Genomic DNA, 12,527 nt, shown 5'->3' with positions numbered 1-12,527 from the left:
TAACAAATGTCATTGATGTGAAATATGAGGAGCAGCTCTAGAATGCTGATCAAATTTCACAGTTTGCTGGTTGTTGTTTTAATTTCTGGACCAGAAGGGCCCAAAGCAAAAACTATGCTTGCTGAAACGCACCCAGGAGGGAATTCAGTGCATGCTTTGTGTGACTGGGATTCTTTTCCTCCTTCCCCTTAAACCTAGCTCTTTAGTATTTTCTCCTCTCCTCCCACTACAAACCAAAATCTAATACTGGGTTTTTAATCGCCTCCAAAGACCATGATTTCAAAGACAAAGGCCAACAGGTGTTTGGTCTTTAAATACAGAACAAAATACAACACTAGAAAAGATCAGCAGCCAATCTGCCCTCAAGTTACATAATTGGACTACGACCCTATCTTAATACCAAAGGTTGCCACCTTCCTACACTCCTGATACAAACATCTTCTCAAGAGAGGAGACAAGACAGCCGACCCGGAGCAGAACTTAGGCTGAAGGATGGGTTTTCCTGATGATTCTATTTTGACATGACCTTAAGAATTAATGTTTTCTACTACAGTCAGACCATTAATGCCTGACCTGCTTCATGTTCCATGGGAAGTGCAGTTTTCACTTGAGATTGTTGGAGATCCAAATAAAATTAAGCAGCCTTAGATGGTGACTGGATGAAACTCTTGTATAATTTGGTAACAGGTAGGGTGGTCTAGACTTGTAGTCCAGATGATGGCCAGCACTCTTGAAAGCCAATGGCTTTGCCAACAAGTGTACACTGTGCTGAAAGGTGGCATGGATTCAATCTAAGCCTTTTCCTAAGGTTTTGGGGTACCTGAGGTTCCAGTGCTCAGGAAGGAATCCTGGGAAGGTCTGTGGGAGACAGGCTAGGTAAATCCATGAGGCTTTCCACATTACTTATCGAACACCTACATAATGCTGACTACGTGCCAGGCACACAGCTGTGTGTAAATCCAAATAACCCATGAGGCAGACACACGTTTCCTTTTGAGAAGCCCGTGGGCACTTCCCCGAGGTCACACGGCTGCAGGCGACGGACCCAGGAAATGTGGTTCCTGAGTTCATGTGCGTATTTTGTTGGCTCAGTTGCTACAGAACAGGCCTTCCCCCCATCAGCTTTCTCCCAATCCTCCAGTGAGCCCTGGATATTTCATTCTTTTCTGCCACCTGATGAGGCAATGTAGGGATCAAAAAGAGCCCTAAAGATTAAAAGCAAGGTGGCTGAGATCCAGGGGGGTTGCTGTGGCCCAACCCTGGGTGTGGGGCAGCCCACGATGCTGTGAATGTAAGAAACCTGGGACTCCTCCTTCCCAAGAAGGCCAGCAACAGCTCTCCCAGGGCTATCATCATGGGTTCCATTCAATGCAATCTCTGCAAGGGATTTCCCTGGGAAAGCAGCCGAAAACACAGGCATAAAACTTTAAGATGTGTGGGTAGTTATTTTGAGGGTGATGTGTCTTGAGGACTTGACGCCCAGGCAAATTTAAAAATAAGCAGGTTTCCAACTCTAAGGATGGGCCAATCTTGGAGGTTATTGAGTAAAAAGTCAACACCGTAAAGTCAATTACACTATTGACAGATACTCTTACAAGGAGATTTCACATCATAATTATATGCAAAGGAACCTAGCAAATAGAAGCTGTGTAATGATCAGCTAATAAAAGTAACACTTCATCTATGTCAATAACAGTTTCAGAGTTAAGACAAACAAACATGGCCTTTGCCACTCAGTGGAGGGAAAAAAAAATCCCTGAAAGACAAATATTTTCACTTAAGGAGAAGTCGCTTAGACTCACAAGGAAAACCTGTCACACAAAAGACAGTGGGAAATTGGTCTTTAGTGGGTGCTAATGACTCCCCCACCCTCCCTGGGCCTCAGCTGAACAGACTGGGGCAGCAACCCCTGTAAACATCTGGGCACACACGGAACACTTGGGCACTGCCATGTGGTCTGGGAGATAACATTCTGTATTGTTCTAGTCTCCACTGGACTGCTTGCCCTTTCAGCCTTGGCTGAGTTTGGGTTCCACTGACATGTGGCCAAATTAAAAAATGTTAAAATTATGATGAATGTGAAAATGCAAAACAAGATTTTTTTTCCTTCAAGCATTTAATGGGTTTTACACAGACACTGATTAGGCAAATGCCTCCATAGCTATGTTTGTGTTCCTTCTTTCCAAAAGCATCTCAGTGTCTACTACTTGCCCTACAAAAAGAGGGCAAAGATACTACAAGCAAGTACCCCTCATTTCTAGAGCTTGGTACCCCTCTTCCCCTAATTTCCCTTAAAACTGAGGGGGGCAAGTTCAGAATTGGCATTTGGACAACTAACTGCTAATGCACAATGGTTTTCTTTACTGGTTATCTCTCTCTCACTCTCTTTTTTTGTTGTTGTTTTGTTTTTTTGTTTTGTTTTTACAGAGTCTTGCTCTGTTGCCCAGCAGGCTGGAGTGCAATGGCACAATTTCGGTTCACTGCAACCTCCACCTCCTTGGTTCAGGGGATTCTCCCATCTCAGCCTCCTGAGTAGCTGGGACTACAGGCACACACTATCATGCCCAGCTAATTTTTGTATTTTCAGTAGAGATGATGTTTCACCATGATGGCCAGGCTGGTCTCGAACTCCTGACCTCAGGTGATCCGCCTGCCTCGGCCTCCCAAAGTGCTGGGATTACAGGTGTGAGCCATCGTGCCTGGCCTCTTTACTGGTTATCTCTATTTATGCAAATGGTAACTTGCCTAGTTTCTGCAAACTATGGTTGCACATTTTACCAAAACGATTTTGTTCAAAATTCCTATGATGCTCAGGAAAGTCACTCTTTAATTAGACTATACGTGCCTTTGTAGTGGCAGACATGAAGCAAGCTGTGCCATTACAAAGCTATTGCCACCCAGTCTCAAACCCACCCTTCTACTCTGTTTCCCACACTGGGGCTGGACTTTACCACCAGGCTCCATGTGAGGCTCTGCCACCAGGGGGTGCCATAGAGAGACTGAGAAGGTGGTGGAGGAAGATGGAAGTGGCTCCTGCCTGTTTCGTGTTCTTGAGCCACCCAGCAATGCCTGTGCACCTCAGCAGCAGCATTCGTTCTTGGAGTTGCCAAACCCAGTTTGCAGTTTTTCCAGCACCTGCAGAACTATGTTCCCTTAGAGGCACCAGCACCATCAGAGGCTGCTTCCTAGCCCCTGCCCCCCATGCAAAGGTGAGTTTCAGCTCTGCCCTTTGTTTCCAACCTCTTCCCTTTGTTCCCTCAGCCCTAGAGGTGGTAGCTGCCTCCTGCAATTACTCTCTCCATGACACCCTGAGTTATCTCTTTATCCTTTCAGTTACCTAGTTAATAACTTCCTACCTGGTTCACAGGTTTGCTTTCTTTCTAATCATTTTGATTTTTACATGGTCTCACTCTGTCACCCAGGCTGGAATGCAGTAGAGCAATCTCAGCTCACTGCAGTCTTGATCTCCCAGGCCCAAGGGATCCTCCCACCTCAGCATGCAGAGTAGCTAGGACCACAGGTGTGTGCCACCATGCCCAGGTCATTTTTTTTTTTTTAAATAATAGAGATAAGGTTTCGCCATGTTGCCCAGGCTGGTCTCAAATTCCTGAGCTCAAGTGATCCACCCACCTGAGCCTCTCAGTGTTGGGGTTACAGGCGTGAGTCAACGTGCCCGGCCTCGGCGAATTTTTGAACTTTTTGTAGAGCTGGGGGTCTCTCTCTGTTGCTCAGGCTGGTCTCGAACTCCTGGCCTCAAGTGATCCTCCTGCCTCAGTCTCTCAAAGTGCTGAGATTATAGACATGAGCCACCACACTCAGCCCTGGTTAACATTAAAGTCTCTCTGGTACTTGGTGTGGTTTCTGTCTCCCTACTGAACCTGTCTGAGACCCAAGTCTGGCTCAGAGGCTGTTTTGTTTTCTTTTACGTTGGAAGGAGCCCAGCTGAGGCACTCACTGGACTGGATGAGTGGCAACTTTCAACAGAAACAAGACTGTTTTGCTGCAGTGCTTTGTTATTCTCTAACCAGAAAGAAACCATCGGTAGTTGAAATAACACCTCAAGAGGGAACTAACCAGTAAAATTTGTCATAATAAATGCCGTGAGAGTAAGAATTAAAATAAGAAGGCGGCTCCTGTTGAAGGTCAACCTGTTGTCTGCCAGGCTTTTCTGTGCCCTTCTATAAGGCATGGCTGGGCCCATAGTGAAAGCTACTCTTGAAGGCACTAAAAAAGATGGTCAAGAGGATAAACTGTAAGTCTATATTTAGAATCTGCTAATAAAAATACATTGTTGCTGCAAGTGAAAATAGTTCACAGTCTCCAAGTCTTCTCAACCAAGAAGGTAAACTATGAGGCAACAGAGGAAAGATTTTAAGAGAGAATGAAAAACAGAGAATGTCTTTTTCAAAAATGTGAGGCAAGAGCATTGGAATTTTGGCTTCATGGAAAGAGGCTTACCACTTAGGAACTCAAGAATTACTGACCTGAGTACTAGTAGCCAGGACAGATACCGGAAAGGGACAAGAAAAACCTGTCCATGTATTTTTGGAAAATATCCCCTTGTCAGATTAGTAGAAATGATAAGTGGTTTTATAATTTGTTACTACTCTAATTACTAACAACTTCCCATCTTATCAGAAGCTATGGACCTTTGCTCTGAAGATTATGGGACTTGTCCTGACAACAGCAGGAGGAGTTAAAAGACAAGCTCGTGGAGAAGCTGCACACGGCAGGGGAGTTTGACCTTGCTTCTCCCTCAGGCCCAGCTAAACACACTTTCTGGGTTGGTTTCCTTTTGGACATAAAACACTATGAAAGCAAAATGGCCTTCAGGTGCAAACTTGATCCGTAAATGCAGAAGGAGAGGGATGGTGCCTTCAAGGGATGCAGCTCAGTGAGATAGGCTTTCTCTAAACAAGCAACCAGGGCCTGGCATCTGCAACGGTGATGAGGCATCAGCCAACTTACTGAGACCTAGCCCTCATCCTCAGGACGCCAAGTGCCCAGGACAGAAAGGGACACACAGAGAAACTGCTACCATACAGGGTCATTCACTGAAGGGCTACAACCAAAGCATAGGGCTAATTGGTTCACGGCAAAGAGAAGTTTCTCTGCTGCTGGCTCCCAGACCACATTAAAAAAAGCATCGGGAAGGGATCACCTTTGTGCCAGATCTTGAAGGATGTGCTGCCTTGCATATGAGGGTGAGGGGAATCTACACGAAGAAAACTGTATGAGTCAGATGGGCCAATACTGGGCATATTTGGGGAACACATTTGGCTTAAGGAGAAGGAAGGACTGTCAGGGTGGTGCAGGGGTAGTCACAGAAGGGGCTTCTGCAGACAGCTGGAGGGGCACGGTGCTAGGGCACTGGTCTGGCAGCGGTGGATGGATGGACAGGAGTGGGCGTAGAAGCAGCTGGCAGACGGGAGAAGGCTCCGGCAGTGGTGCCTGTGAGGGCTGTGGGCTGGCGGCGGACCCTGATCCGGGGCTGGCAGTGGCGATGGAGAGCATGGAGGAGAGAAATGTCCCAAGGAAAGGTTCATGCGGCTTGGCAGCTGACCTCATTCTTGGAAGCAGGGGAATGATGCCACCTGCTATTTATAGACCACGTACCAAAGCGCGCCTCACATCTGATTTTGCATTTGATTTTCCCTGCAACCCCTGGTAGGAGGCAGTTTTCACAGATGAGGGAACTGAGCCCAGAGTCACAGGATAGGGGAGGGACAGGGCTGGTTCTCGCGCTAGGCCTGTTAGCCTAGAATCCAATTAATATCCTGCCTTCCATTTCCTTCTACCCACCTCTTACCCTGCCTTTCTAGAATAAAAAAAAAATGAATTTAACTTGCCCCCATCTCCTCATCTGTAAAGAGACCGGGATCATCTGGTGGCCGAGAAAGAGAAGGTGGCATTCGGATTGGGAGTTCTTGGGGTTACTTTCACGTTTCTGAGCACCCAAACCAGGTTTACTGTTGCCACTAGTTCGAAGCAGCTCTTCTCTGTCTCCAGAAGCGACCCTGTGGACAGAAAGCTGCCCTTCCCACTCCCCGGGCTGGCTCTGCCGGGCACACTCTCCGCTTACCTCATGGCTGCCGTCACCCCAATGGGAGTGATTGGCAGTGGCCGCACGCCAGGAAACAGCCCTCGGCTCAGGACCCGCGCTCCGTTTTGGATCACTCCTGGAGGAACTGAAAAAGCAAAGGGGAGAAAGACACTGCACGTGAATTCAACTGTGAAGATTTCTGTTCTAAGTCAGAAATTCTGGATGGACCAATAAGAGAGAAAGAGACAGAGGGCAGAGAACATGTGTGGAGCAGAGACAGAGAGAAACACACACACACACACACACACACATGCATATACATGCACACACACAGGCACACACACAGCCACACAGACACACACACACACACAGTCACGCACACACACACGCACGCAGACACATGTGCACACACCTGCACATACAGACATGCACACACACACAGACATACGCGTGCACACACACACGGGGAAAGAGAGACAGAAAAAGATACCCAGAGAGTAAGACAGAAAGATCATCTGGTAAGTAAAAATCAGACTAGCAGCTCACAACCAAAGGATTAATGTCTAGGTTAAAAAAAAAAAAAGTGAGTTTTCAAAAGTAGGCTTTAAATATTATTTTCTCACATTTATTAAACATAACCTTTTTCCTTCAGTCAGACCCTAACAACAACTCAAAAACCCCAACCCTGTAGGACAGACACCAGGTGACCAAATAAAAGCACCTCCCCATGCTTTGCCATGGGCAGAAGCTGAGAACATCTTTCCATTTATCTTTAATCCAACAAGGGGAAAAAAATGACCCAAACTGTCTCATAAAAGCCGATTTTACAAGCTACTTGGCACCTCAGCACACACTACACAGTTCATCCCCCAGGGGATCCTCGTGGCCTGAGGAAAGGCCCCTTCCCAGGGTACCCTCTCAAGCAAATCTCCTGAGAAGTCGCTCCTCATCCCACCTTCTCCTAAACACACACATCCCTGGAGCAACCCTAAGCCCCTCTTTCACCAGCGGCCATCAGATCTTGTCCATTCTCCACACAAACTCCAAGATCTCCACACCAACCTGATTTTGTCTGAGGGTTACCTAAGAGGAGAAACGCAGGGAATCCCTGATGTAACCTTTTTTGACCTTCCAAACAGCAATTTCATCTGGTTCAAACTAATATTCTGTCATCTGCTGTATCTACCAGGAACTCGCCCTGTGTCTGAGGAGCAGAGGAGCATCACTAAGTGAGAACACGGGTGAGCTTTCATCTGAGTTCTCTGGTGTGACTCTGTGCAGGTCTCTGGATCTCTATTTCCCTCTCTGAACACTGTTCTCCCAAGACCCTGTCTGCCATCATGGGTTCAAGACTCCCCAGAGCTCTGGCTGTGCCCATATAGTCCCTGGCACAGTCTCAGATAGTGGCAAGGTGGATAACTAGTGCTTTTTCAAACAAAGACCATCGAAAAGGCTCTAGAAAACTATGCATTCCAAAATGAAAACCACTCTGGACATTAGGTGTGTAAGCCAGTATTAAATGGGTAGAATGCAAGCTTTTCACAAAAAACATTGCCATACAGACTTTTTACTTACATAATTTTTAGGTATCTAAGGACATGTTTTCAAACCTTGAATCAAACATCACATAGGATGAACGTTCACTATTGAATAAGGGGTAATTTTATAGACTGTCAATTCTTTGGGTATTCTAAACCTCTTGCTAATAATTTTTGCCATTTATTTTCCCGGTTTGCATAAGGCCTTTGTTACTAGGTCTTACAAAAGGTAGGATGGGTGAGAGAATGGAAACTCTCGCCTAAGTCAGTACTACTATTACAGTCCGGTGTTCCATAATCTCCCGTCACCCTAATTAATTGTGAGGGCAGGCAGACCCAGATCAGTAGCTCCTACCATTCCTGATTATCAGCCTGATTCCCGCTAACAGACCACCTTATCTGAGGCAGGAGACTTACCAAGTATCTTTAAATCATAGAACTGTTAGAATGTGGTATGCAGTGAATTATCATGTCTCACACAGTTGATGAATTCTCTATAAGGAAGAATGTCTAAAGTTTATATTACCTAATTTATCTTATCTGATTTCAAGATTTCCTATAAAGTTACACAAACCAGGACACTGTCATACTGGCGTAAGTCTAGACATACAGACCAATCGAACAGAACAGAATTCGGAAACAGACTCACACACATGTGGTCAACTGATTTTTGACAAGGGTACCAGGACAAAGAGGGAGAAGCAAGTGTTAGAACAACCAGAGATCCATTTGGGAAAAAAATGAACCTTGAGCCTTACACCTCATACCACACATAAAAATTAGAAATGGATCATAAACCTAAATGTAGGAACTAAAATTACAACACATCCAGTAGAAAATATAGGAGGAAAAATAGCAATAATTCTCAAGGACAGACATATGCAGAAGACAGCAGAACTCTTGTAGATAGATGCTTTGGATGAAATATTATATGTGTTGCCTAAAACAAGAGCTTTTTGTTTGCCCATTTTGGGGATTGTGGGAGAGGGTCTGCATAATTTTGGTGTACGGCAGTCTCCTAGAAATGGTCAGATAGCCACAGGTTCAGCTGAATTCTGATCGAATATATCTGTCACTAGGGATGTCAAGCAGAGCAGCAACTTAGTCTGATATAATGAACCATGCTGATAAATAACTTAAATATGTAAAATCTCTAATACAGTTTAATTCTTGTCAGTAAAAATTATTACAGTCCCATATACAGATACTAAAACTTTTACCAAGTACTTTCCTATGTATTAGATGATGGAGACATAAGGTAACTACGGGCAAGAGGGAGCGGGAGATCGAGAGAGAGAGAGAGAGAGAAAGAGAGAGAGAGAATTAAGGAGGCAATGAAAATATACTATGGTAAGTGCTAGGACAGGGGGCCTAGAGGCAGAAAGGATGGAGACACCTAACCCAAACTAAGGGGTATTAGGGAAGGCTTCCTGTAGGAAGTGCCATCTAAACTGGAGTTCAAAGGCAGAAAAATGGCACATACATAGACCTGGAAGTGATTTTTTAAGGATGCACAATGTGCTCAAGGAACTAAAAGGTTGCTTGGTACAGCACACAATCCTAGCAGAAGATGTGTTTGGACTTTATCCCATGGGTATCGGGAAATCCATTAAGGCGTTTTGAGCAGAGAAGTGCCCTGTGCCGCAGCAGCTGACAGCCAGGCTCTGGAAACCAACCTAGGTCTATAGCCCATCTCTGTCAATTACTCATCATGTCTGCTGAGCAAGCTACTTAAACTCCGTAAGATGGGGGACAAAAATGACATTTACCCAGGGTCTCTGGAGACTTAAGTGAGTTAATGAAGGCGTGAGTATTTGGAAAATGCATGTTAGTTATCAATACTGTCATCATCAACACGATCAACATCCACAGAGGAATCCTGAGGCAGCCTGTGCTTTCCCTATTTCAGAGGAGCTGAAAACCCATCAAGAACAGAATGGGACAAAATCAGACCACGCCAGAAGAATGTAGCCATCTTCCTGGTGACAGAGTTGCTGGGACAGCAACAGGTGCTGTTATGGCACTTCTGTTCCCCTTGTGCGTGTCATATCAGAGCCACCCGTGCAGCAGCAACACCCAAAACACATCAAGTTGGACAAAGACAAGGGAAGCCCTGGAATGGGAACAGAGCAAATCCAAGTTAGGGAGCGCAAGTTCTTATTAACCCTGGCATGGTCGTCAAGGCATCTGCCAATCAAGGAGAAAAGCACCCCTGGGGACAGTGTGGCATGACAGAGTCCTCTGCCCAAATGCTCAGAACCTGTAAACACCAGGGGTACGGCCAGCAGAAAGGAAAACTAGGAAAGGAAGCCAGTCGTCACCAAGTTCCTACTGGAGACCATGTTCTTTGGATGTTCCTTGTCTCATGGAACCCTCAGGGATGAGGTATGCTGCAGTGGTGAAGAGTGTAAGCTCTGAGCCACACAGCCTCAGTTCGGCCTTGGCCTAGTGCCTTCACCTTCCTGGGCCTCCATTTCCTCACTGGTGAAGCAGACTTAAACATACCTTGGAGGATTGCTCTGAGAATGAAATAAGATAAGCTACATCAACTGCTTAGCTCAGTGGCTGGCTCGTTACGTAAGCTCATCATCGTCATCATCACCGTCATCCTTCTGCCATCCTATATCACCTCTCTGGCATCCTCTTACTGATGATCTACAAGGACAGGGCTGAATGGGGTCAGAACATGGGGAAATACTTTCAGCCCATTATGCTTTTTGTAGTTATTCCTAACTCTGCATTTACCTATTAAAACATCTTCCTGATTAAGGAACAGCACTCATTTCAAAGAGAATCTCATGGACAAAGCTCTCTTGAAGCATTAATAGGCTTTCCCTGAGCTATTTCCTGAACCTCACAAGACTTCTGGCATGTAGACTCAGCTCTTCCTCTGAATCCTGCAGCTTGTTCTCAAATGAGCTGCAACTAAACGCTGCCTCTGCCAACCCTGGCACTTCTCCGTCCTCATCATTGGCAGTGCTCTCCATGGAGAGATGGAGGCTGTGTTCGTGTTTGCTCACCAGATGCCAGAAACCAGCTGTGACACTTAACCGCACCCCTGCCTTTCTCCTTTCTGCCCCCATCCCCAAGTGTCAGGAACATGGCTTCTGAAGAACAAGTCACAGCCAGTCTAAAATGGCTCTGTTAGAGAAAGGCATTCTGAGGCCCACAGTTCACTACCTACATTAGGAAGCTTGGTGGGAACATGAGTCGATCCTTCAGCCCTTTCTCTACCAGCACATCTACTCTTTCCCTTCGTTTTACTCTGTTTCCCTCAGAGCACACGAAGACACCGAAAGACCAAAACCTTACAGCCAATCTGCCGCCCCCAATGTACTGAAATGCACTGGCCTCCAGCTATGTAAGACATCAAAAGGGCTCGATGTTCAAAGTCAACTTCTCCCTCGGATTTGTGGCTCTCTCCAGACAAGGCCCAGGCCTCCAGCATCATCCCTGCAAGTTAGGCCAGTTACGTATCTGTCTTTTAGATGGGAGAATACCCACCCCTGAGGCTCTCAGGATGAGGGACGTTGGCACCACACTTTCCCACACTTGCCATCAACCACGTTCTCAGATGTTAGAGAGGAACTCGAAGCTTTCTGGTTTTAACTAGCAAGAAGGCAACCTTCACACATAAGAAGAGAGCCAAACAGAGCAGCACCGCTCATTGTAGATGCTGTGATCTAAATGGGATAACGCAATCCTGAGCATCTTAAAAAAAAAAAAAAAAAGTCTAAGGTCCAGGACAAACCCCTCCACACTACATCGTCCCTCAGCACTTCCCCGGCTCCCCTCCTGAGGCTTAGCTTCCTTGGTGTTTCACAACTTCTAAAATTAACCTCTGAGCTCTTGCCGCTGCCTTTGGAGGGCAGCCCTGGCTAACTCTCTCAGAGGCCATAAGCTGAGCAGCAGGTGATTCCGCTAATCCTTCCCCTTCCTAAAGTCGGCCTTTCCACCTGCTTACTTGGAAGCGCGCTGGGGAGGGGGCTGGCACGGGGAGACACAGCCTATTTCCTGGTTGTGCTCCCTCTGCTGTGCCTGGTGTGTCTGACATACATCCCAGTTCCAGGCAGGGGGAGGAACGCCTTCCCCCAATCCCTCCCCTTCCCTTGTTCCATTTTGTTGTTTTGTTTATTATCTAGAGTTCGTCTCTGGGAACCTTCCAAACAGGGATTATATAAGCCTTTGAAGATGAGTAATGGAGATCTGGCTTCTCCTGACTAACGAGTCCTCCATTGGGGTTAAAGCTGACTCACGGGGCTTGTCAAAGGGGAACTCACTGCAAAGCAGGTACTTAAGGAGATACTAGAAGCTGGAATTAGTCTACATAGCCATTTTGAGGGTGGGGAGGGTGGGGTAGGCAGAAGGATTTGACTGGAGCATAATCTAAAGTCCGGGAGGTAATGAGCCAGCCATGTCCCACGCTGACTGTTCTGAAGGCAGCGTCCTATACAGCACGTGAGACATGGTGGCTCTCCTTGCAGAATGTTTCCTGTGCTGCAAACAGGCAAAGTCTAAAAAGGCTAATGTCACATGCACAGCGGATGCTGCCAGGAGGACAAAATGTTGCAGCCTGAGGTTTTTACTAGGTGCACACTGCTGCTGCACTGCAAGTGAAGCATTAGACTGAAATGAGAGGTGGAGGGACCCACAGGGACTCCAGCCCAAGCAAGACATTGTGTGCTGGGCTCCCTGGGGGCAACACAGACCCTCCAACGATAAAGAGGCCTGCTCTGCCTGGGGCTCTCAACAGCATCTGAGCCATTTCCTTTGTGCAACCTACTCAGCTTCAGACCCTGGACTGTGGCCAGTCTGCTGGCCTTGTGCTAGCTTTACAGATGCTGAGCAAGGGTAGGAGGAAGAGAAAAGATCTAAGTGGCTGCCATCTGGTGACCTGGAGTGGCTATGAAGGGTGAGGACAAAGGAAAAGCCTTCCAGCCATTCAG

General features: G+C 46.6%; 1 protein-coding gene across 7 annotated transcripts in view; it reads right to left on the bottom strand.

The window, feature by feature from the left end:
• The window catches only part of FOXN3 (forkhead box N3), a 466,737-nt gene that overhangs the window by 18,801 nt on the left and 435,409 nt on the right, over positions 1-12,527 (bottom strand). For all 7 annotated transcript variants that reach the window (XM_009212111.4, XM_009212112.4, XM_009212113.4 and 4 more), the window contains one exon: positions 6,083-6,188. In XM_009212111.4, coding sequence (XP_009210375.2) covers positions 6,083-6,188 — 106 coding nt within the window. The remainder of the gene's footprint in view (positions 1-6,082; positions 6,189-12,527) is intronic.

This window comes from Papio anubis, chromosome 7 (genome assembly GCF_008728515.1).
Source record: "Papio anubis isolate 15944 chromosome 7, Panubis1.0, whole genome shotgun sequence".
In the NCBI taxonomy this organism is placed as follows: Eukaryota; Metazoa; Chordata; class Mammalia; order Primates; family Cercopithecidae; genus Papio; species Papio anubis.
This window is presented reverse-complemented; position numbering and strand designations above follow the sequence as displayed.